General features: G+C 40.9%; 2 protein-coding genes and 1 long non-coding RNA gene across 11 annotated transcripts in view; 1 reads left to right on the top strand and 2 right to left on the bottom strand.

The window, feature by feature from the left end:
• The window catches only part of LOC119705028, a 43,834-nt gene extending 37,687 nt beyond the window's left edge, over positions 1-6,147 (bottom strand). For all 5 annotated transcript variants that reach the window (XR_005258115.1, XR_005258114.1, XR_005258118.1 and 2 more), the window contains exons 1-5: positions 6,013-6,147; positions 4,155-4,289; positions 3,886-4,000; positions 3,070-3,260; positions 369-464 (exon numbers count right to left, since the gene is read on the bottom strand). This is a non-coding gene — a long non-coding RNA (uncharacterized LOC119705028). The remainder of the gene's footprint in view (positions 1-368; positions 465-3,069; positions 3,261-3,885; positions 4,001-4,154; positions 4,290-6,012) is intronic.
• IL16 (interleukin 16) overlaps positions 1-19,982 on the top strand; it is a 41,586-nt gene extending 21,604 nt beyond the window's left edge. For 2 of the 5 annotated variants that reach the window (XM_038146942.1, XM_038146945.1), the window contains 19 exons: positions 91-227; positions 910-1,042; positions 2,585-2,678; positions 3,135-3,277; positions 5,013-5,123; positions 5,502-5,616; positions 5,820-5,893; positions 5,987-6,200; positions 7,227-7,344; positions 8,508-8,640; positions 9,390-9,477; positions 10,187-10,662; positions 12,208-12,349; positions 13,584-14,700; positions 15,195-15,378; positions 15,581-15,682; positions 16,299-16,551; positions 17,444-17,569; positions 17,818-19,982. In XM_038146942.1, the coding sequence (XP_038002870.1) occupies positions 91-227; positions 910-1,042; positions 2,585-2,678; positions 3,135-3,277; positions 5,013-5,123; positions 5,502-5,616; positions 5,820-5,893; positions 5,987-6,200; positions 7,227-7,344; positions 8,508-8,640; positions 9,390-9,477; positions 10,187-10,662; positions 12,208-12,349; positions 13,584-14,700; positions 15,195-15,378; positions 15,581-15,682; positions 16,299-16,551; positions 17,444-17,569; positions 17,818-18,011 (3,954 nt within the window). In that variant the 3' untranslated portion in view covers positions 18,012-19,982. The remainder of the gene's footprint in view (positions 1-90; positions 228-909; positions 1,043-2,584; positions 2,679-3,134; positions 3,278-5,012; positions 5,124-5,501; positions 5,617-5,819; positions 5,894-5,986; positions 6,201-7,226; positions 7,345-8,507; positions 8,641-9,389; positions 9,478-10,186; positions 10,663-12,207; positions 12,350-13,583; positions 14,701-15,194; positions 15,379-15,580; positions 15,683-16,298; positions 16,552-17,443; positions 17,570-17,817) is intronic. The other 3 variants (XM_038146944.1, XM_038146943.1, XM_038146946.1) reach the window with 3 other exon arrangements.
• Positions 19,983-20,134: 152 nt separating this feature from the next.
• Positions 20,135-25,287, bottom strand: STARD5 (StAR related lipid transfer domain containing 5). Its single transcript, XM_038146949.1, has 6 exons — positions 25,141-25,287; positions 24,988-25,037; positions 24,754-24,886; positions 23,287-23,404; positions 22,154-22,247; positions 20,135-21,619 (listed from the first exon to the last, which is right to left on the bottom strand). The coding sequence occupies exons 1-6, from the start codon at positions 25,228-25,230 to the stop codon at positions 21,472-21,474; spliced, it is 633 nt and encodes a 210-aa protein (XP_038002877.1). The 5' UTR covers positions 25,231-25,287; the 3' UTR covers positions 20,135-21,471.
• Positions 25,288-25,752: the final 465 nt, after the last annotated feature.

The following is a 25,752-nucleotide window of genomic DNA, read 5'->3' as shown; positions in this document are numbered from 1 at the left end:
CCTTTCTTAAAAAGGTTCAGAATAAGTGTAAGTAACTTTTAACAGCTTTAGTACATTTTTGTTCATGCAACCTTTCATCTTCTGGATCAGGACAGCTGCATCTGCAGGCTGTGTTCAACATCAGGGAACAGCAGCTCAGGAATCAAGCTCTCCAGGAGTCCGAGATGTGCATCTTTCTGGAAAGGGTTAACAGGCAGCCACGTGCCTGCTGAAGGCCCAGCAAACAGGTACAGTACGTGAGGAGTTAGCAAGTTATTACAGAGACATTTGTTTGCACAGAGTTTGCACAACCAGCTTTTTTTGTGACAAGCTATGCCTTGAAGCTCAGTTCCAGAGAAAAGAAATGATGTCTGGGAATCATTCCTTACATTGTTTCCAGTTGGAGACACAGGTCAAGATTGTAGAAAAACAAAACTGCGACCACTCAGGGATCTATGCTGCTCAATTCCACCAAGAAACAAAACCTGGAAGAAGAGAGAGTGTACATAACATCAGGTTTTCAAATGGTGATCCCTTGTTAAAGGGCAATGTAGGCTGGCATCAGTCCCACAAGGCCACTGGAAAGCAATGTGAGCCAAGGTTCCTGACAGGAAATAAATGTAGTCTTTGATCAATTTTTCAGTGCAAGACAGTGAGAAGGGAGGAATATCTTGCCTGAATGTCAGCTGTGTGATTACCAGGCAGCCAGTGATCACCAGGACTAGGCAGAAGAGAGCAGCGACGGGGAAAAATTCTAGCAGGGGATGGGATGCATCACACACCCAGGCACCTCATGGCAGCCCAGGTCAAGGCAAAGGGAGAACTGCAGCTGGCTCCTCAGATAGTGAGATAGGTAGCACATGGAACAGGGACATATTATTCTGTGTGAAATAATATACAAATGATTCTTTTTTTTTTTTTTCCTTTAAGGGATGGTTGCCTGAGCCCAAGGGATGAACTGTTAGCACTAAATGTACAACCACTGAAAGACCTGTCCAGAAAGGAGGCTGAGTCTGTCCTTCCCTCAGCAACACGGCTGGTGAACATCATGATGGCTCACAAAGTAAGCATGAGCAACTGTGGGGTGATTGGACATTTACTTTAGAGAGGAGGGGAATTTGCTCATCAGACATTTGAAGATGGTTTTGCCTTTCATGACAAAACCCAAAACCCCCTGTGGTCAGACTCTGGTGACTTTCAGCATAGCTTTTTCCCAGATAAACAGAGGCTGTGGGGAAGCCAAGGCTCTGGGAAACTCTAGCAAGGGCTGTTCAAACCCTTCTTTTAGAAACACACAGCTTGCCAATATTAATTTTCCATTTAGAAGTTGAAGAAAGGCAGAAATGGATTTAAGGGAAGATCCATGAATCCCAGAGAAGCCAGAGAGCGGGCCCTGTAACAAAGGAGTCCCGTGAATCTAGGATCTATAGTTAATAGCAAAGACTTTTCAAGCTAGCTAACTTGGCAAGAGAAACACTGCAAAATCATTTTCAAAATTCATCTTTAACGATCTTCTCCGTATTTCTTATTCTGAAGAGGTCCCTAAGGGAATGGGACTGGAAAGCCCTAGTAGGTTTTTACTACTTGGCAATACCTCCACCTGCTGTCCAAAAGGAAAATTAGCATTCCATAGGTCTTGCATCTCCAAACAGAACTGAACGTGCTCTCACACTGCTCCTATCTCAGCTCCTGCAGAATAATACTGAGAAAAAAATAGGCTTTTTGTTTTATTTATATCAGTTTCCATATGGTGTTTGCATTGAGTAATGTTCTTCTTTAACTGGGATTCCCTCAGGATCAAAATAATTGCCACGGAAACAGGGTCAGAATCAGGACTTGCAGGAACCACCCAGAAATATTCCTAACATCAACTGTTATTCAGATATGATCATGTACTTATTTTCCAACAGTTCTAAAAACCTGCATTTAGAAAGCTGAATGTTTTGTCTACAAGTTTCTATATGCTAGAATTAAGGACCATATTTTCAAAAGCAACAGGAGATTCCAACTGGAAAGTACTGATTTTTTTGAAAACTCTTAAACTTAGCCCTCAGAGGTTTTTAAATGCTCAGATTGTATTTTGACTAAAAAACATCCCTCTGAATCAGAAGTTAGACACATATCCACCATTGCATAGATGGGCTTAAAAATTTCCTCTTGAATTTAACACTTCCCTAAGGTGCTTGAGGACCTGAAAAGTATCAGCTACCTCCAGAAATTAGATAAGCTTGGCTATATCTTACCCACTCATCAATCTGTTTGGACCAACTGGGCTTGTCCAATTAATTTTCTGTTCATTTTGTCTAATGACTTTAGACAAAGGTCCTATCTTATTACTTTGTTAGAAACATTTTTATAGAAAACTTTTGAGCTTCATTCCCTTTTATCCTCCTATTTATTTTAAATAATGAATTTTGCTCCATGGGTTGGGTTTTTTTGTTTGTTTTTTGTTTTGTTTTGTTTTGTTGTTTTTTTTTTTTGATTCAGGCTGAAATCTGTGCAAGCCAAATTAGAAGAAATTTGTTTTTTTAAGAATAGATCACTTTGGGAATTTCTTGCATAGCCATGGGTTTTTTTTGTTGGGTTTTTGTTTGTTTTGTTTTAGGAAACACCAGCACGTAAGGAAAGGCCTTTGGAAATACAGAATGGTTTTCTGCACGGTAAGGCTGCATGCCAGCGGACTCGCAGTAACTCCACCAGTAAGTTACAGAGCAATAATCTGTTTTCTTGCAATGCTCAGGGGGTGCAGATCACAGGCCCCCATTGTGTGATCGTACTACAGTGCTAAAAGAAATGTTGAATGTTGTCCAAATTTATTCTGGGATCCTTAGCTAAGAATTTCTGATGCCTAAAATCATCAGCTGCTGTATTCACAACATCCTGCAGCCAGGTTTGGTGCATAAGGTTTGCATTTTATGGTTTGGGGCTTTTTTAATGGTGTATTCTAAATAGGCAAACACTTTTTTGGTTGGAAATGCATGCTTTTTAATATATTTAACATCAATTGCTGTCGCCAAAGCGACAACTGAAAACATCAATCCCTTCACAAAGAGATTTACAAAGGGAAAACCATTTCTGAGTAACATTTACCTGAAATGTCTGTGCAGGTTGTCCAAGCCTTGTGCAGTAACACAGGTCTGTGCCCACCCCGGCAGGTGCCAGCCCGCTGTGGGCCGGGGCTCTGGAGGGCCCGGCGCCGCGCAGAGCTGCGCCCCTCAGGGACCGCCAGCCCCTCGCCCTCCACGCCGGCCGAAAATCGCTGTCACAGCAGCTGGATTGCCCTGCAGGGAGAGCCCCGGTGAGTGCCATGGACACACCCGAGATACACGGGACACACGGCGCTGTCCCCAACAGGGCTCTCTGCATGACCATGGCAGATCCTGCCAGATCCCCTCTGCCCCGCAGGCCCTGCCTCCTCTGCCCCAAACATCTCCTCTGTGGGGAAAGGCCCTGCCAGCAAACCTCCATTTCTCCAGGTTCTCCCTCCCACTGCCCAGCAGGTTCTTTGGTGTGGCTAAATTCCCAAAGGCGGTTTACACCACCCCACTCTGAGCCCCAGTGCCACCAGTCTCCCCTGGCCCAGCCACGGCCACAGGCAGGTACAGACTCACCATGGCCCCCAATGAAAGAGACAGGTTTAAACACCTGTTAAAGGAGGCTGGAGACTGGCTCCTGTGCTCTTCAGATGGATGCCGAGTGATCCATCAGAGGCTGGGACAGGTTTGGGGGATTTATGGCCAAAAGTCCCCAGGCTCAGACCTGGAGGAGGAGATGGAGGCAAAGCTCCTCACACTCAGCTCCCACCTCCCTCCCTGCCTTCTCCTGGCCCATCACCCACCCTGAGGGATCCAAGGCTTTAAAATAAGGAGGCTGCAAACCAGAGCACAAACCCCAACCAATCCATACCCAAATGCACAGACAGGTCCTCAAGGATTCACTGGGTTTCCTTCTCAAAGCTCCTGTGTGGCATGCACTTCCCATTTGAAGAGGCTCCTTGGCAGCATCCTGGCTTTGAGTATTGCTACCCACCACAAACAGAAATAAAAAATACACTTTCTCACACAGAAGCAAAGGAAATTTGAAAATTTCCTGTTTCAGACTCAGAAGACCCATACCAGTCACCCTGGTCTGACAAAGGAATGCATTTTGGAGAGTGTGTTTTGGGTGTTGCATACCTGTTCACTTCTTAATCCTGTTCCCAGTCCCATGTTGAGTAAAGAATCTGGTTTTCATGTCAAAATTGAGACTCTTGCATATGCAGAAGCCATAATTTTGGCTGATTCTTCACTCTTCAACACCTGCTAGTTTCACTTTGCCACATGAAAAAAAAAGTAAAAAAAAAGTGTTGAACTCTCTCAGATCCGTAATGAGTGCAGTTAACTCTGACCCTGCTGAACTTCATGCATAGCTAGCTTTGGGTAATGACTTCTGTCAGTGCTTAAATTATCTTGTAATACCCAATTCCATGTTGAAATACGAGGTTTTCATTAAACATTTCACTAAATATTTTATTACATTTTATTAAAAGGGGGCAAATCTCAGAGGCTGAATTTACGAAATCCAGCACAAATTCGTATTTTGGGGAAAATGCTGAAAATAGGTTTGGTATGTGCCAAGATAAAGTTTTTAGTCACAAGATGAAGGAAAGATTTTGAATGATTCTAGTTCAGTTCTTGAAGCCAAAAATGATAATAATTGTTTATGTCCCCTAATGACCACAAATGGGGTTTTGGCATGAGGACTCAAGCCAGAGCACAAATATATCTTTCTACACTATTTCACCACTTTGAGGACCAACATCCTAATTTTTCTCCAATTTAAGCCCTACAGGATAAATTCAGTGAGCAGTGATTTTCTGCATAACAAATGGCTTATGAAAATTACAAGGATTTTTTTAAAAAAAATAATTTTTAAATGATCAATTATAAGGAAGAAAAATTCAAATAAACAAGTTGCTGCAATGTATGTTCAAGAATTTCTGTTTATGCATAAAAGAAAATGGTGGATTTTGTTGGTTTTTTTAATGTTCACAGGCAATTTCAAGGCCATCTAGATCCCTAAGTACAGCACAACTAGTGCACACATCCTGTGGCTCACAGGCTTCAGTGATTTCAAACATTGTATTGATGAAAGGACAAGGGAAGGTAAGACTGTCTCTGCTGATTTACTGTGAGTTTTACTTCATGTCACAAATGTGATCTGCAAAGTGCAGACAATTGACTGCATGTTGCTTCTTTTGAGCTGCCAATTCATATCCAAAAAAATGTAAAAAATAATTTAGACACCTTCCTATGTGTATATAAAAGTGAATTAATTGGTTGGAACAAACAAAAAGCAAAACACAAGAGGATTCTGCTGAAATTGCCATTTACTCTTACTACAGGAATGTGATTGACTCTTTTTCATGTATTATACTACTCCACTGACAATACTGCCCATGTAGGTAATGCAGAAGGAACTGCAAATGGACTATTATGAGAACTGAACATGGGTTCTCACACACTTTTTCTTTCATAAATTAGGGTTTGGGCTTCAGTATCGTTGGTGGTAAAGACAGCATTTATGGACCAATAGGCATCTATGTCAAAACCATCTTTCCTGGTGGAGCTGCTGCTGCTGATGGAAGGCTACAAGAAGGTGGGAAATACATCTTCTCTCCCTTTTCCCACTTCCCAAAAAATGACACTGAAAGACAGATTGAAGCTGAAATGAGCCCTAAGTGACTTTTGCACCTGCATCCATTTTTGCATTTGCAAGAGTCCTTCGGTGTGCATGTATGTTATCATGTAACTTATTGCACAATACAGTAAGAGAATATAATTTTTTCTCTTTTGAAACAGGTGATGAAATCCTGGAACTGAATGGAGAATCCATGCATGGATTAACACATTATGATGCTTTACAGAAATTTAAGGTTATGTACTCTCCCTCCAGAACAACCTCTGGTTTTAGACACAATGTGCATGTGAGCTCAACCCATTCACTCACTCTCTGTTCTTTCTAGCAGGCCAAAAAGGGCCTTCTGACACTTACAGTCAGGACAAGCTTCAGTACACCTCATTCTGCTTCCAGCTGTCAGTCACCCCTCTTGTGTCAGTCACTGAGCTCCAGTACATGTATAACCAAGGAAAACAGCTCTTTCAGCTCAGAAAATGCAGCATTCTCCTTAAATCCTACAAAGCCAAATGACAGGGTCATAATGGAAGTTACCCTAAACAAAGGTGAGTGTTGACATTAACTGTGCACTGCCAACAAAGCACTGACTGACAAACCACTGTTCATTTGCTCTCTGAATGTCTTTCCTCACAAACCTGAGTACTAAGTTTTTTTAATAGACTAAATGAGGTCTTGGTGCCTGTCAGTGCTAACAAGTATCTATCAACAGCAGAAATTTGAACACCATCTGTCCTCAAGAGTCAATCATTGAGGATTTTTTGCTCTCAAGCATTAGAGTCACATTCACATCCTTCACTTGAAAGAGTAAAGCTCTTGCCAACAAATGCCTCTTATTAAGCAGACTGTGCAAGCTCTTACCCATAATTATGCAAGCAGTTAATTTCACTCTTGAAAAGGCTTAAAACCAAGTAGAATAAGCATCTACATCTTCTTGTTTTTCTTTCACCTCCTCTCCAACTGTCATCATCTTCTATTTATAAACAACCACTGGCACAAAGAAATAAACTTTTAAATATGGGAACATGAGAGCAACAAACAAAGTAAAGCCTCTATGTGGTTTTTACCAGTGGCTTACCAAACACACAGGATGGGATCTGACATCAGTGACTGTCCAGAGCAAAGAGGGTAAACTCACAGAAGTCTTCAGCTGTATCATATAAAACAGAGGGAGGACTGAAATTATATAGCTAACAGTAGCCATATATCATTAATTTTAGCTTGTTTTCCCTCTTAATTTTAGCTTCTTAATTTTTTTTTCTATTCTGTCTCCTTGTAAAGCCATTTCAATTCTTCTGTAATGACAGATATTTTGCAAAATAAACCTGCATTGCATTGTATTTGTTACACTTTTATCATGAGGGGGACCAAAGCCCCCATAACAACCTGACAATAAAACAATAGAAAGTGGAAGCAGCAACAAATACTGAATGTGCAACATTCATGAATACAAGACTTTGGTTCTGATTTGTGCAGAAAAAAAGAATTAAATTAAATTATTTTTTAAAAGGTTCTACAATGGAAACTTTGACTGTTTCTTGTGGAGTTTTTTTAATGATTATTGATTCTTTCAGAGCCGGGTGTTGGCCTTGGAATTGGGTTATGTAGCATCCCTTACTTCCAGTGTATTTCAGGGATCTTTATTCACACCCTCTCGCCAGGCTCAGTGGCACATATGGATGGGAGACTCAGGTAGGATGAGAAAGGCTGGCTGACTTCTGCAACAAATTTATCATTGATCTGTTTTATGGGTTTATTTTTGACCTATTTGGGCAGGAATTAATATTGATATATGGGAATTTGGGGTTTAAAGCATGTGTGCTATTCTCATGGTTGGAGCACATGTTCAGGATATGTGGGATTTCCAGAAATACAGCAACCCAGTGAAATCTCTGCCTCTTGCCCAAGCTGGGCTAACTTTGAAGGTCTCAGACAAGCTTGTAGCATTGCTACTGGAGGAGATCTCCAAATGAGAAAATATTTAGAAAAACCTAAACATATCACATTACTTGCCTTGTTTGAGCACTAGATTTTTTCCTGATACAAGCTCCTCAAATTCTATCACTACTTGCACAATAGAAAAATAGATTTGCTGAAATGAGCTTTAGTGAGAATGTAGAAATTCACTTTCAGAGATTTTTAACCAACTAGTAGTGTTGAACATATTGAGACTTGAACAGACCACAGCAGTTTCAGTGAAGTATTTTTGATTTAAGTTTAGGTGTTCTGTAATCCTCCTCTCTAATATTTTAGCTGAAAGAAGTATAGTCTTAAATTATTTGAATATTTGCATGATACAAATCAGTGCCTTCAGTCAGGCTCTTAACATGTGTGAGAACTAGAGTAGAGCAAGGCAGTCTCAGTTTCCATATGAGCCAAATTTGAATTTCATCTATAAAGACCCAGTTTAGCAGATTTTGATAGTTTGACATCGGAATTTTTCTTTTAATAGGTTATTCACATATGTAGCAGAAACATAACATCCTTTCTGACCTTAAATAGCACTAACATAATATGAAGACATGAGAAGTGAAGTGCTAACTGGAAAGGAAGGAAGGTGTAGGTGGAAGCAGCAGCTGAGCTGCAGACACCAGAAAGAACATCAAGTGTGCACAGCTGAACATGCAGAAAGCTCACAGGTTGCATGCAACATGGCATCAAAACCCTTTGACATCCAACTCATTCCCATTTCATTTTCTGTAACAGGACAGAAAGATGGATTTAATCTGTAAGAAAATTAATTAGGTCGACCTTATGAATTTGCTTTTTGTATGTTTTCACATGGGTGAGATGAGGTCAGGAGAAAATCTCTTTTGTTTACATCCTCTCTCTTTTTTTTTTTAATATCTCTCTAGGTGTGGAGATGAAATCCTTGAAATTAATGAAACTTCAGTACAAAATACAACCCTTAATGAAGTTTATGCTGTGCTGAGCCATTGTGATCCTGGTGCAGTACAAATCATTGTCAGCAGACACCCTGAACCACAGGTAGCACAGTCTGCATTCTTTCTGAATATCAATATAGCACATATTGAGAAGTAAGAGGGAGCAAGTGCTGATCTAATACAGGTGGAAAAACGTTGATTACAAAGATGCTTATCTCTTTATGATCATCACTGCACAGAAAAACAATCTGAGATATGCACTCCCTTAAGAAGAATCATTTAAGATTTGAAGATCACTGGTGACAGTCTTACATGAGGTTCTATGCAGTGAATAAGGAAATGACAGAAATAACATTTAAGGAATAACCCAAAACATAATTCTTATGTAAGAAAGAATTGACAATAATAAGTAAATAATTTGAAAGAGGGAACATATCTCCCCAAAAAGAAATACATGTTTATACACTGTCTTTCAGTAATTAAAATTTAGGTCTTGCCCTGCCAATATTTATAGTTATATTGATATTGAAGAAAAATCTTATATTCTTGCAAAGTTTTTCAACAAAATGCTTCCTAAATAAATACCAAATACTGTCTAAATTATTATTAAGTTTAAATTGTTACATAAAGTATGCTGTATTGAGTTGAGCTACCTTATACTAGTAAATCCAGGACTTCACTTCGAGTGAAATCTGCCAAAGAATGTTTATCTTTCAAAGGTCCCATTTTACCTAAACAGCCACTAAAAAGAGCCCATCCATAGATATACTTCATTTATACTGGGATTTGTACAAATATAATGGTATGCAATTAACTCACCTCATGAGACTAAAATGGCATAATATTTCCTAGGTTTCTGAGCAACAGCTAAAAGAAGCTGTTGCACAAGCTGTGGAAAGCAACAGATTTGGAAAGGAGAGACACCAATGGAATACTGAAGGTAAGGGAATAAATGCATTCTCTGAGACATGGTAATTTTGACTTAAAAAATGTCAAGGATGAGTTCATGCTGTATTTGACTCCTTGAAAACAGTCAAGTAACCCAGAGCAGAAAGGAAGAAAGAGGAGGAAGCCTCACAGGACAGCCCTCCTAACATGCCTCCAATGATACATTACCAGAGTGATGAGAACAGACCAAGTCTGTTTGATTCCCCACAAAAACTTCTTGTGCAAACTTCCTCTCACAGTTGCTCATCCTCTCCAATTCACAAGCTCTGCTTAGAGCTTTTCAAACCTGTCTGTAGGTGACAGGACAATTACAACAAGGAACTGTGAAGGTGATATCCTGGGGCAAACCTAATTAATTCCTTTTTTTGGTGAGGAAATGCAGTCATGGCTTGAGCTATTTGCCCAGCTCAGGTATGACATCCTCTCCCAGTAATGATACTCCTTTGAGTGTCTTCTAAAGAACCAATAGGTAACAGTCATCATCAGTAAAACTGTAGTGCTGACATACCCATATATAGGGAAAATGTTATTAGGTTGTTCAGGAACTTGGCTGTTGACTCTTGACCCTGCAAGCCTTCAATACATAAATCACACCTTTGCATCCACTGAGGATGATATTTAGCTGTAGATTTCATCAGCTGAATCTTAGGAGAGCACTCTGCACGTACTGAACAGACATTTTGGCCGTGTTCCTGGTACAGGTGTTAGGAGGCTGGAGATGAGCTGGCACGGGAGGCAGCCCTGTGAGAAGCACATGGACAGGAGCACGGGCTGCTGCAGCCGCAGGGCACAGCGGCTCATGACCCGCTCCAGCAGCGACAGCAGCTACAATCCCCGGGCCCCCTGTGCCCCTGCTGCTGTGCACCAGCTCACAGACTTCAAAGCAAGAGTACACAGCGTAGATGTACCAATCACCCAGCAGCCTGGGCTGCTCTACTCATTCTCTGCCAATAATTCAGGGAGAAATTCCCCTCCCACCTGTTGTGAAGGTGGTCGAGCCTTGCAAAACACTAAGAAGTCATCAGAGATCCTCGTTAGAAAACCCAAATCATCAAAGCCCAAACCTCCACCAAGGAAATACTTCAAGCAGGACTGCACATGTGATGACCAGGGTAATGCAGACAGAAAAGAGAAGCTTGTATCAGAAGTGGCTGCATCACCTTCTGCAAGTGTGCAGGTAAAGTAAAATTTCAAGCATTTTTCTTGTGTCTGCATATTTGTGAGGTAGGGAAAGGAGGAAGGCAAAGTGGCTTTGCATGGCAGCAGGAAGAAGAGTAGGAAAGAAAAAGAAAATGTATATACACATGAGAATTGGGGGAAGATGAGGCTCTTCTGTTTTGAAAAGAAGGTGTGTATCTTAGTGAAGCCAGCTTAGCACAAAATGTTATGTTCAAAGTAAGGTCAGAAGGGAGAGAATTGTCTGAAGAAAATCTTCCATAGTAAGGTATGAGTTAAAATCCCAGTGAGAGCAGCTGCAAGAATGAATCTGAGTCCCTGCCTCCCCTCACGAGCATGTGCCATTGGTGGTAATCAAGCATGTTCTGCTTCCAGGGTTATGCCCTAGGCTGGGACTGGAGGGGTTTACACAGCCTCTGATGCCAGCTTGGTGTGGCTCACCCCAACTACCTGTGTTAAGAGTCATACCATTTATGGAAGTAGTCATGAAACAATAATTTCTTTGTTTCAGTAGTGGATTTTTCTTGGAAGAAAGCACTAACATTATGTGCAGCAGGGAATCTTGGGCTCAGATACATTTCTTGAAACCAGGAGGTATTAAATAACACCATTTAAATTGTGGTGCACATACATCTTTGTTGATGAGTTACAGAATTTGAAAACAGAGTAAATTTGTACATTAAATTTCAGTTCCCTCTCTTATCTAGGGCAACAGAGAGTGTTTCACTTTTGCATGAGCGTGAAGGATTGAGAGAGCTGCATGTTGAAACAAAACTGTGGTTTGTTTAAAACCGAAACTTGTTTTCCTCAGGTTTAGTAATATGGCAGTAGAAATGAACTGCTCTCAATGCAGCACAAAGGAAAAATACAAAAAACAAAACACAGAAAAAATCAAACCAAAACAACAAATAACCAAACCAAACACAAAAAAAACACAACCTCCCCCCACAACCAGTTCCCAAGCCGCAAAGATCAATAAAAAATTATATAGAGCAAACTAAAGTCGAAATATAATGTTAATATCCAAGAAAATTTCAGTTAAGCATCTTAGGTAAGGTCATTTTTACCATCCCCTAAGTAGAAACCACTGCTAGAAAATCAACTTTCAGAAGTAAAATTAAGGGCAATAAGTACTTGTTGAATTTACCACTCCCTGCAACTTCTCATTCTTTGTACTTAGCCATTCTAAATGACAGTGAGAAAAACCTAAATCTTAAGATCAATAAAATCCATGAAAAATCAAGGTCTGTTCAGGAAGACAACTTCCTCTATTAAGATAGTCTGTAGATCTCTATATACCCAAGAGATAAAGTTTCTGGTCAGAATGTATTTCAGATCATGAAGAGAAGGTTTATTAGTGCTTTTACATTTTTTAAACCCTTATTCCCCACAAATTTTGTACTAGTCAGTCTGAGGCATGCATACCACAATTTTATATGGGGTTTCTGGGGTTTTTTTTTTCCAGATTCATATTTTTTTTCAGATTCATATATAGTGTGGTTTTCATAATTGCATTCTGACACACTTCTCTTTCCTGTTTGTTCAGCAGGAAGTTGGAGAAGCAATGCTAGAGGGACATCAAACCGATGTAACCCACAGTGTCTTCACCACTTCTCCTACTGCATGTGATAAGGACCACACAGCTGCTGCTCCAGTGGGCAGAGATCAAGAAAGAAAAGAAAAATTAGGTATGTTTAATTCAATGAACTTGTTTCCTCCAGCTAAATATATAGTATTTAGTTTGGATTCCAAAATGGGTATTGAGCTGACTTCACTTTCTCTTTAAATGTAGTCTTCAAACCATATCTCTAAATTTTGGGATGAACAAATGAAATTTAAAATTATTGATGATCTGTAAAGAAAGAGAAAGTAGTTTAAAATAAGCATAAGAGATGATCTATTGTAATTTTTTAAAATTATTGATTAATCTTTGTAAATAAGAGAAACTAGATCAAAAGCAACATTAGAGATGATTTATTGTAAAAATTTTTTAATGGACAGGTACAGTATTTCTGTATTGCTTAAGATGACACTGCTTAGTTATACTGACTATCTCATATTAAAGCTTAGTTTTAGCATTTCTAAAGGATATTTTATGCACAATTTCAAGACCCTAGTGTTGCAATGGTACAAACCACTGATAAGTTACTTTTCTGCTGTGCTAGTTAGAATTAAGGAAACTCAGTGTTAAGGGAACAAGACAATCTCAAGAGGTCTCTTACAACATACAGGCTTATGTAATTCTGTAAGTTATGGCTCAGATCATTAAAAAAAGTAAAAATGTTGCCTCAAAAAAGATCACACTGAAGCTGAAAACAGAACCTGTGCAGCTGCACAAACAGAACTTTGCCGCCACTCAGCTCCACCATGTCTAACATTAAAATGCTCAATTGCTCTCTGAAGTAAAAAATATTCCCATACTAGAATAAAGTTTTTACTTATCAGAAAAATCAACTGGAAATGCTGAGGAAATTTGATGAAGCATAAATATAGAAGATCTTCCTATGATAGTCTTTTTACAGTAGGATATACTTATAAATGTAGAAAATAAATGTTTTTTAAAAGAATTTACTGTAACACCAGCTTTTTCTCTAGGCTGCAAACAACATTGCAATTTTAACTTTCTATTTCAGCTGTTACATCCTGTATCAAGATTTCAGCAGCCCAGAATTTCAGTATTTGTAAACCCTTTAAAAAAGCAATCTCGTATTTGAGTGTGCAAGAGCCTTGATTTTCAGTCCATTTCAGTATCTGGATTCAGAACTTATGGATCAAGAATTATGAATTTTAAAAGTTTAAACTTTTTAGGAACTTCAAAAAAATTTATCAGAGGCTTGAATGAAATTCAGGGTTAATGAATTAATAATGATGCAGTGAGAGGTAGATGGATGGTTGCTTATAATCAATGTCTTTTTATTACAGGGACTCCACTTTCATCAATACAAAGGCCTGTACTTAAAAGACAAGCACGGGTAGATTATAGTCTTGATACAACAGAAGACCCCTGGGTTAAAATTTCTGACTGCATAAAAAGCTTATTTAATCCTACCATGAGTGAAAACAACGTCCACTTAGATTTGCAACCTGGCATAGACAAAAAAAAAGAGAATCAAAATCGGAGCAGCTCAGAGACAGTTCTGAAGAAATCAGAATCAGAATTAGTGGGTTCCAAAGTGCTAAAATCAGATGAAAATGACAGTGTGAAAAAAGGTCCTCCTGTTGCACCAAAGCCCACCTGGTTCCGCCAAAGTCTGAAAGGATTGAGGAAAGCAAATTCAGATCTAAAACCACAGGCAGATCAAAGTCCTCCCAACCATGACAGTATTTCCAGCAAAAAACTGCAATCCGGCTTATCACGTGTGTCTCCTGGAGGATCATCAATAAAACAAAGAATAAGCTCATTTGAGTCCTTGACTGCTCCACAGTCACCTGAAAAAACCCCCCGAAGATTGACTTCTGGGGGGGTGCAGAAAGAACCATCGGTGCAGAAAGAACCTTCTCGCCCTGCAGCAGGGGCAGAGGCAGCTCCAGCCTGTTCAAACCAACCCCTCCTCCCACATCATGAAAACAGCCGCCAACAGCCACCTGTGGCCATGGCTACAAAGAGCCTGGATAGATCTTCCTCTCGCAGGGAGAGTATTGCCAGACCAGAGAAAACCAGCTCGGAGAAAAGCAGCAATGCCAGCACTGAGAGCTCCTCAAGTCTCCTGACTCCAGGAGTTAACTCCGTTAACTCCCATCTTGTGTCAGTAGCGAAAGCGCACAGCCTAAGGTCACGAAGCTTCCCTCTCACTGCTGCCCAGGCTTGTGAGATCATGAAGCCATTTGATGAGAAGTGTAGCAAAATCTATTCCATCAGCAACCAGGTGTCATCTGCTTTAATGAAATCATTGCTTTGCCTTCCTCAGTCCCCAGCCTCTTCTGGAAACAGTGCATGGGAAACTCTGGACACAGTGTCTCAGTCCTCCATGGAGGAGGATGGGGCTTCCACCTCACCCGCGAGAGAGAACCATCACCTGGACACTGGCTTTTCCCTAAAGTAAGATGCCATATTTAAAACTCAGATTTACAGATAGCATTGGTGAGCTGCTGCACTGATTCACTGACAGATTAAAGTTCTAAGGTAGCAGCACACAGAAGTAAAGCACAGACTAAGTTAAGAATTTTTTAGAGCATGAAGGTTAAATGACTCATGACTGTTAATCTTGTTTTTGATTTGAATTATATCCCTACATGAACATTTCAAACATCCTCCTATTTAAGGAGCATTGTTTCTAGTATCTCCATGATAAAGCAGATTTAAGTGCATTTGCCTGAGGCCATAAAATTTTTGTCATTTCCTTTATGCAATGGATTCTACTTCCTTTAAGTGAACACAATTAATTTCCACGTGCCTGTATTTATAATAGTTGTGGGAGTTACCACCCGATTTACATGCTAATAAGATGAAAGGACTACTGCTCCAAAATTGCCTTTTGCTTATGTTCTCTCATAGCTCAATGTTTCTTTTTCATTCTTGTCACAATGGGACAGCCTCTCAGAGCTGAGGGAATACACAGCGAGCCTGGCAGACAAAGGGAAGGAGGAAGACAAACAGGAACAGGGCTCACCTCAAGCATCCGGTGTGTTGGGGCAGTCAGTCATCTCTCTGCTTTCCCCGGAGGAGCTGGCAAAGCTTATAGAGGAAGTCAAAGCCCTAGATGAAGAAACCTTAAAGGTAAACCTGCTTTTTTCTTTTTTTCTTTTTTCTTTTTTTGTGCATGATTTTCAGAAAGCTGTAGAGTGAATGTGTCTGGGAATCTTTGCAACTTAATATTGTGCTTGTGCCACTAAGTCTCATTAAAAAATGCACAACAGACTTTCCAATCATTTGACCTATCTTCTGGGAAGTTCTTAACTTTATTCCTTTCTCTGCCTAGGAACTTGATGATATTCATGTTACAGTTTTGCATAAAGAAGAAGATACTGGGCTTGGATTCAGCCTGGCAGGAGGCATTGATCTAGAAAACAAAGTGGTAACAGTAAGTAGCATCTTAAAAATACTCTAAAAACAACACTCTATCTAAAAATACATGCCTTACTGGTTTTCTACTACAGTTTTTGGCTTTTAGATAATCAAAGCAAGCAGCTGTATTGATAAAGTTGGAAGGACCATACTGGGTGAAAACAGGTTCCTTCTGCACAGAGCTGCCTCTCCAGGTGTCTGGTAGCAATGTCCTGCTTCCTTGAGCACCTCCTCCCCAGCAGCTCTGAAAGCTGAGGCAGAACAGACAGCCCTCAGCAGGAAATAACCAACACCTTACTCACGTGTTTATAGAAGACCATGTGGGTAAAACACATCAGGGGTCTGGAAGCTAGAGATAAGTCTCACACCTCCTTCCTCTCATGAGCAGCAAGAGCAAGAGGCTTTAGCCATCTAGTACCAGGGCCAAACTGCCCCCCTGGCTGCTTGAGGAGGGATGTGCACAGGAAAACCTCTCCATGCAAATTTATTCATCCTCCATCCTGAAATGTGATAGAATCTACTTGTTCCTGGCAAAGAATGAAAAATGCACATGGTGTAAAGTGTTAAGGGATTTATTGATGTCCTTTTTTCCTCTTCCCTTGTGTGTGTGTGGTGACTGGGCTCTTCAATAGGTTCACAAAGTATTTCCCAATGGACTGGCCTGTCAGGAAGGAACTATTCAGAAAGGAGACGAAGTACTCTCCATTAATGGGAAGTCTCTGAAAGGTGCAACTCACAGTGACGCCTCAGCAATCGTACGACAGGCCCGGCAAGCCAGACAAGCTGTTGTTGTCACCAGAAAATCCAAAGATGGAGGAAAAAATCTCAATGTTTCAATCAGCTCTAGTACATCATCAGTAGCAAGTGATGCCTCACAAGAGTCTGGTAAGTTTAGTGGCATTATCTTGCAGCCCCCACTTGATAAGTGTTTACTCATTACCTGAAATCCAGGTGTTCATAAAACCAGCAGCAGCTGCATCAATCTGTGAATCCTGATTAAAGGCAGCACAGTTAATAAAACATTCCTGAAATATACATTGAAATATTTGAAATAACTTTACTGAACAGGGAAAGAATTAATGGATTTCTAAAATAAAAGAACTCCTTAAAAAAACCCAAGCATGATTCTCTATGTGGATTTCTGTAGATGTACAAAGATGATTATTGTAGCACACCATCTAATTGAAGGTATAATGACAACTCAGTGAACAGTGATTCTTTATTCTAATATTGTTACAAGACTTGTTCTCCATGAAAGAGAATTTCAGTTTGAACAAACAACATGCTATTGTTTGATATAGCAGGTGGCTACATCTGAAACACAGCATGGTCAGAGTTTTGCAGAATATTTCACTTTCAGAATAGTTTTGTGTTTTGATTCGCTTTCAGTTTTTGTTTTTTTTTTTTGTAAAGCTTGAACTGGAGATCTGTAGCTTTATTTCCATACTGCAAATTGCAGCCTAGTAGTCAATAACAACTTCATAACTAATATGAAGTCAAATATTTCCCTTCTATTTTGTTCATTTGACAGATTTTTATAACTCTAGTAAATGTCTTACATTTCCATTCTCCCATTAATTCAAACATAAATTTCTTTCCCCAGCTTCCCAGAGGGCCTTAAAACGACATAATGAGAAATTAAAAGCTTTAGTTTTCACTTTCATTTGGCAATTTATAGGACCTTTGCAAACAATCCAAAAGTTAATTTTTTTATAACAGATGTTTGAGCTTTTTAGACTGTGTGCTGTCCATGTGGTAACTTTCCATTTGTTTCCAGCCACTGGGGATACAATCTGCACTGTAACTCTGGAAAAAACATCTGCTGGTTTAGGATTCAGTCTGGAAGGAGGGAAAGGCTCTATTCAGGGAGATAAACCCATCATCATCAACAGGATATTTAAAGGTAAACATGCTTAACATGTTCCCAACTCAGGCAGACTTGTGGGGCTCATAACTGACTGCTGATTTATAACTGTGGAAATGTTACGTTTTCAAATGCAGCATTATATTGTTCAGTGCCAGTAATCTGTTGCCTACTGGGACCAGGTGGTTTTTAGCAAGCATGCTGGTGATCCATTCACTAGTAAGTGAAAGATCCATTAAAGTTTCCTCCACAGAAAGAATTAAAGGAAATTCATTTTCTGTCCCCAGGGACTGCACTGGAACAGAGCAGCCCTGTTCAGCCTGGCGATGAGCTCCTACAAGTGCACACAAGTGCCATGCAAGGACTCACTCGTTTTGAGGCGTGGAATGTCATCAAGGCATTACCTGATGGGCCCATCACAGCCATCATCAAGAGGAAGAATTGCAGCTCTGTTACCAGCAAGTCATCCAAAACTTTGTAAGAGGAGGGATTAGACTACTGCCAATATTCAAACAAAGGATTTTATTACTTGCAGGCACTTGGCTGCCTCAGCAAGATACTCAGAAAGCACCCACGAGGAGTACACTGGATCTTACTGCCAGTTACAAAGCTGTCTGGGATTAACTAAAATGTGCAGGAAATGGGCATGATTCTTATTTCATCTTTTCTTCAGAAACAGATGTTACAAAGTGTATAATTATAAAATAATGACTTTGTTAATAATATAGTGGTTGTAATAAAATATATCACAACTATAATACTCTCCTAGTACTCTCCTATTTTCAGCTATTAATTTAACCAATATCAGAAGCAGATCCTGTACTAAAGTTTCAGTGCCTACTCTCCAAGTCCTGTTCCCTACCTTACCTTCTCAGCAACAAGAAGTTTGTCTGAGCCTACAACTAAACACTGCCTTAGAGAATGGGTAGGGCAGAGAAAGGGGTCACAGTTTTGTGTGTCAAAACATTCCCTAAAAAATTCCAGATTTCCTATTAAAAACACAGAACATTCAGGACAGCCAAAACCTGTCAAAAGTGACTTTCTACTAGCAGCTGACAGAGCCATCTCAACTGCAGCAGGCAAACACAGGGTGGAAAGGAGTTCTCATGGTGTTCCAAGGGGGAGGCAGGAAGATGAGGGAAATGTAGTGGAAATTTTCCTAAACTTCCTCTGGCCAGAAGACTACAGCAGGAGAATAACAAAGCCATTCAGAACAAAATCTTACCTTCTATCAATATATTTTTCTTTTAAATGTCTGTGTTAATTTTGCCAGGAAAAGTATCAGTGGAGTAATTGTGAATCCAAGTACTTCTGAACTGAAATGTTTATTCTGGAAAGGCTAAATAACTTGGAGACAAATCTATGCTTCAAACACTGCTTCCTATATGCACTGTATGGAATTCTACCAGCAGAACAGGTACCCAGGGCAAGATGTGCATGCACCCACTTGGTCTTCTCTGACCTGCTTCGTTAAAGGGAGAGAGAGATGCAAGGGCAGGACGGAAGCGATGACTCCTCAGCTGAGAGCCAGATGGCTGATCTGGTTATTGTCCTTGGCTGCTCACCTTCCTGGAGATGGGAATTTTCTGTACCGTTCTTTGGTTACCTGATTTCACCAGGAATAAGTTAAGGAGCTCAGGAGCTGTCTTCCATACACTTAACACAATGCCTCAAAAACAGCAATTAAGAGAAAGGGAAGGATAGACAGGAGAAATCATTAATTAAATCCAGGCATTGAACTTGCCGTGGCCTTTTCTCACAAGACAGCTGTAAATGAATCCTTGAAAGAACATTCTTGACAAGCCATCTGTCCCCACACTTCCAAACACTTACTCAGCTATGCTCCCTTTCCCAAAAAATAACCTCTATCTCAAAACAAAAATTTTATTAGTTGGGTAGAAACCAAAGTAAGACAAAAATGTGAGAGCAAATCTTCTTATACTTTTTTGAATTGGTACCTACATACAAGTCTTTGCCAAAATATTTCCAACTCCAATTTGGCAGGGCAGAAGGCTGAATATGACGGGCTCTTAATTTCTGGATAGAAGGTGATGGGCACTCAGAAAAGGGGTTTTTAAGTTATTCCATGAAGTGTCTCACCACCTTTATTGCTCAAAGCAATGAAAAATAAATTATATATAGCTAATAAGAAGCCACATTATCTGCAAAAATAATATGCATTGCTTGCAGAAATAATGAGTGGTGACCTCAGCTGCGCTTTTTGAACTTTCTGCTAATTAAATTAATGTCAAGACTTGCCAAGATATTGTAATTCATGCCTAAAAACTTCAGTACACTTACAAAAATATGTATAAGCCTCTGTAGTATCAAGGGCCACATCTCTTCTCAGTGAACTTGTTATTCTTCCTAAGTATAGAAAGCAGTAGTTGGAAATAAAGATCAACCAAGGGCAGAAAACCTTGAGGGTAAGTGTTCTCACCAAAACACCTCTTCCCTAGGGAGTGGACATCATCAGGGGAGGCTTTTCCTCTCTCTCTGCCTTAAATTCAGAGAGATGTTGGAGATCTAAGCAGCTGTTTGGCTTCCCTGATGGCAGAACAGGTATATGAGGAACCACTTCAAAGGACGATTCAGGAAAAACAGTAAGATGTAGCACAAAAAATATTTATTTCACCACACTCACACAGGTTTTTACATCTTTGTATACAAAGGAGACTGGACTAAAAACTATTTCTTTGAAAAACTAGTCCATAGGGTGAGGTTTACAGTGGGAAACTTATTGTGCAAGTCCGTGCCCTATACCAAAGATAAAAAAATAGAGGGGCAGAAAGCAGAGCATATTAAACTTGTTAAATAATTGAGTCACCACAGTAAAATCACAACCTGCATTTAAGTTGCTCACTCAGCAATTATTTTTACTTTTGTAATTATATGTAATCCACAGTAATATCTGACATTCCTGCAGCAACCAGCACCATAGATATCTCTTAAAATGGACACACCTTGGCACAAAACTCAGGTGCTGATTTCCCAATGTAATGTTGGGAGGCAAACCAGTCTTAGAAAAAAACAATGGCCTGTCAAGGCAAAGTTAATAAAAAGATTATTTACCCGTTAAAACCTCTCCCCACAGGAAACCAAAAATCATTCAAACACAGTTCAAAATTCTCATTTCATATGCCTTTTAAAAAAATGGCAAGTAAAGTGCTTAATCCTCTTATTTTATTGCCTCTATGTTGGTTCAGTTTGTGCCATGACACTGTGAAACCACTGGTTTTGGTACCAGAGAGGGGAATGGGAGAGTGTCTATTTGCCAGCCCACACACCTGTGCATTGATTAGCACTGCTGGACCTTGACCTAAAAAAAAAGCACTTAAGGCATATTTACCATCAATATTTATGTCTACTGGAACAAACAAGTGATATCCTCTACATAATCCCATTTGTTCTGGCTTTCACCATGTGCTGGCTGGACCCACTGAGGCATCTTAGCAGATGTAGGAGTGCTGGCAGCAGGAGGGATACATCTTCTTTTGGGAGAGAAACATTTTTCCACAGGAATCTACAGGGAGTTTCAGAGACCAAACAGAGCTGACCTGCACCTGGCTGTGGTGCTAAGTGGATTTTAGCAATGCTTCACCTCACAGACACTGACAAAGAGTGGGCAAGAACAGATCCAGTATGTCTCTCTTCTCCCTGCAGAGTCACCACTGCTGCCTCCAGGATTCTTCCAACCTCAGGTGTGGTATTTTTGTCATCATTAAAGTGAAGATTCTCATATTACATAAGAATGCATTGTTCTGCACGGAGTCAGATAGGAAATGCTGTTTTAAAATGTATTGTATTCAGTTCATTGTTTCATGTCATCTTTTTTTTCTATCCTAGCAGATAGAAAAGCCCTGAGACCAACTTTGTAATTTTACCCACGAGCTGACAGGTTGTTTCCTATCCTCAGCTGGTGATGTCAGGAACTCATCTTGTCATGCTTTTAATGCCTTAACAGCTTTGGTCAGGTTGCTGTAAAATCCAGATATGCTAGATGGAAAAAAGGAATCCACCACTGTCTGGGGAAGATAGCCACCAAGATCCGTCTGAAAGAAAGTGAGGAGCTCAGTCCTGTCTGGCTCCCTGCAAAGACAACGAAAGTGATTTTATAGACAGTGGTTTAAGAGCATTAAGAACTTTTCAGCGACTCTTACTTGTATTAGAATAGATACTTCCAAAAGCTGTTCTTTTTTTTTTTTTAAACAAAACAGACAAATTTCAGTGAATGTAGCTACAAAATTTAAATTTATCCAGGCCCTAACTAGCTACATGACTGTCTATAAATTATGGCAAATAACCAGATACTCATTTACCGAAAATTAAGACCATACTTGTATGTTTTGCTGAATTTCTGAATTTCAAGAGGTCAGGGAGAATTGCACCATGATAACAGTTTCTGTAACAATAAAGACTTTCCTCTAGGAAATGAAGATAAACTAATTTGTTGCACAAAACTGAGAACAAGAAGGGCACTCAGTCATAATGATTACTGGGAAGGTAGAAACACACCCTTGCCAAGAGGCTACAGGTCACATGTGGCCACATACACACAAACACACCACACAATGGATAAGGAGAGCTTTAGAATTTCTAACATTCAAGCAGGATGTTTCTTACCCTGGAACAGGTATGCAGAAGCAGCCACAAGGATAATTAAAACCTCTCACAAAATTTGGTTGAGGAGGACACAGCGGGTGTTCCACATTGGTGGCTGAAAGAAAAAGCATTGGAAGAAAGTGTCATTCTTCCAGCAGACAGGAAAGAGTCCTTGGTAGGCAAAACTCCAGATGGGAAGCAATCTCACTATTCAAAATGTATTTAAAAAGAACTGCAGTACAACCTCTTCAGTGTGGGGCTGACAAGTGGTCAGAAAAGACCATTAAAAGGAACCACTCTGGCCTTAGAATGGGGAAATCAAAGAAGTACTGAATTTAGAAGCAATTGTTACTGAGCTCTGAAGGAGGAAGCAGTGACATTTGACACAGTTTCATTGAGCCCATGTTGTGTGAGGGCACTGCTTTTCTTGAGAGGTCATTTGGGCTGCTTCCAACAAATCCACATCACACAGATACATCACTTGGCTGCTGAAAAGCTGCACTCCAGCAAGTATATAAATTTCTGACAAGGTTTTTCTGAACAGGATAGGAAAATGGGACACCTGAACAGTGGGGCAAGAAAAGCTCAGACCTGTAACAGTTAAAAAACAGAATGAAAGTGAAAAACCAAATAAACATCCTTCTATACAGTGGCAGCCCCCTAAAAATCAGCACTATTTTTTTTTTCATAAAACCAATTATTTTCACATACAGGAGTGGTTCATTTACTCAATGGCTTCACTGACTCCTGTACAGGAAACATTAAAAAAGGATTTAGCCTAAATAAGACTCCTTTTAGAAAATTCTTTAAACTCTTAGAACAACAAAAAAAACCCACAATCAAAACACCCCAGAATTTAACAGTAAATCAAATACTTATTCAATCTCAAAAGCATAGCAAGGGAACAAACCATAGGTCATTCTTACCAATATCTGAGTTAAGATGATTTATATACTCTGAGAACAACAACGCAGAGAGATTACTATTTTGTCTTCTGATCAAAATACTCAAGATTCCGAACAACTACTGAACAGCTTGTTACTTAATTTTAATTTTATGGGTTTTTTTCTGGTAGCTTTATTTTATAATTGTTTCCAGTAGCTGTTGGTTATCTCCAAATGTAACATGAACTGTTCAGAACACAAGTGCCTCACCAGCAGACAGCATCGTCCCATCTTCGTATTGCTTCATCACTACTACATCCACAAATTCCCTCGGTGAAATGATCCTCATGCAAGCAGAAGGGGTTGTGGTTCTGCATATAGAGACAGTCTGGAAATCACAGAGCAGAGTTATGTCAGTTGATGCTTTCAAAAGTACAGCAGAAAAATCCCTGTACTTCCTAGCACTCCTTTAGTTATGCTTTCTAAACTCCTTTGTTGAACAAAATGTAAATCAGCACAGTCAAAAGGCACTACCATGATCAATCAAGGACAGGAAAAAAAATAGTGACAAGGCATTGCTTCCATGTTCAGAGGGGACAGATATGGGATGCTAAAATGGCAATCTGGCACATCTGTGCTCCCAGGACAATTAAAACCCTTGTCCTCCCCAAGACAGTGGCAAAGATAATTTCTTTGTGTAGTATACACAGTACACAACTCGATAACCCAGTTTGTTACACTGCACAAACATTAATGCTACCATCTGCTTCCCTGATTGGCTCCCAAACAGAAGTTTCTACTGGTAGGTGCTGGCAAGGCTGTGAATTTCAAGTGGCAGGCTGATGCATTCCTGAACTTGTCTATAATGAATACTAAATGCCTACAGGATTTCCCCAAGAAAAATAAACTTCCTGTAACTTCCACAAATGTTTCTGGGACTAATTGTGTTTGCACCTAGCTGCCTCCGAGCTCATACGACTACTTCAGATTGGGGATCTAAATCCAATGCCCTTTTAATTTTCCCACATGCTTTAAAAAAAGGAATTAGACTCTACAAGCATGGCAGTAGAAGCTGCTGCTCATACACAGCCCTGCTCATCTGTCTGCTCAGAGTGCAGCATCTCCATTTTAATGACAGAAGCAAAGCACTGGGTGCTGAGGCCAGCTAAAGGCAGGGTGTGATGTGCAGGGCAGAGCGTCACTGCTGCCATGGTGAACGACGGGACCTGAATTGATGGCTGATGACGTGAATGCTTCACTGCTTAGCTAAGTCTGTGTACTCTCTAAACCTCCTCTTCCCTCACACTGAGCTAAAAAATGATTGCTAAAAACAATCATGCTTAGCTTGATTTGCAGCATTAACAACAATGTGGAGCAGCAATCTCTAATGTTATGTATTTAACGTTATACATATATATCTATCTATATATACATGTTATACATTTCCATATTTTAAGCACATAGTATTTACCCAAGAATGATCTTCCTTTTCTTTCAGAATGATAAGCTATTGTCTATATACATATATGTTAATAAAATGTATAAAATTTATGGAAAAGGATAAAGAAAATAAAAAAAACAAAACCAAAGGAAAAAATATTTCTTAACTCAGCATCATTCAGCTGATGAAACACAGAACAACTTAAGACTCGCCACCTCCCTGCACATAAACATCAGCTGTCTCATAAGGCCCAAACGCTGCATGAACCTAGCCAGAACAGTTTTAAAGGAACTTACATCACTGATGGCTTCGATGACCTCGAAGTCCTTCACGTTTTGGTCCCACTTGGTCCTGAGCCCGCCGGCCACCGGCTTGATGCACTCCCAGACACTCTGCGGGCTGGCGGGCAGGATGCCCTCTCCCTTGTACCTGCGGGGGACCAAACGAAACCGAACCGCGCCGCTCTACCCTGCCCGGCCCCGGCAGCACCGCGGGCAGGACCCCGCGCCCCGGGAACGAGCCGTACTCACAGATTGCCAGCGAACTCCGCCGAGGGTCTCCAGGACACCGCGACCTCACCCTGCGGGACGGGAAGCGTTCAGTCCCCGAGCCGGCTCCCGCCCGTCCCCGCCGCAGCCCCCCGACCCGGCGTGCTACGGCAGCCCCGCCGGGCCGTGACCCACCGTGCTGCGGCAGCCCCGCCAGCCGTCGGGGTCCCGGCGGTAGAGCCGCAGCTGCTCGGCCGCCGCCTCGGCGCGCCCCGCGCAGTCCATGGCGGGCGGGCGGGGCCGCAGCGGCGCCGCTTTGAGCGCCCGCGCCGCGCCGCCCCTGGGCCGATGGCGGCACCGCCCCTCACCTGAGGGTGACGCCGGCCCGGCCCGGCCGCGCCTCACGGGACAGCGAGCGCGGGGCTGGCGACCGGCAGGGCCCGGCCAGCGGGGAAGCACCGCGGGGATGTGGCAACGTGCGTGGGATCGGAGGCGGCGCAGTGCTTCCTCGGAGATGGGGCCGCCCCGCGCTCGTCACTGCTGCAATCCCCATCCCAGTGACGCGGAAACAAGCGATAAACCAACCAAGCAATCTTCAGTATCTAAGGAAATGTGGAATTGCAGTGGTGTGTGGAAGACGGGATAGAATTTGGAAACTGCCAGTAATGAAGCGAGTCTTTTAAAGGACACAGATCGAAAGTTTACCACAGAAATTTACCAGGCTGGTCTGAGGCTCACCAGAAAATTAATAGAGGATCTAGGATTTAATCTAGAAGTCTGACTCAGGTTGTCAAATAGCTCCCCTGC

The sequence above is a fragment of the Motacilla alba genome, chromosome 10, assembly GCF_015832195.1.
Source record: "Motacilla alba alba isolate MOTALB_02 chromosome 10, Motacilla_alba_V1.0_pri, whole genome shotgun sequence".
Lineage (NCBI taxonomy): Eukaryota > Metazoa > Chordata > Aves > Passeriformes > Motacillidae > Motacilla > Motacilla alba.
Note: the sequence above shows the minus strand (reverse complement) of the source record. Positions and strands in the feature narration are given on the sequence as shown.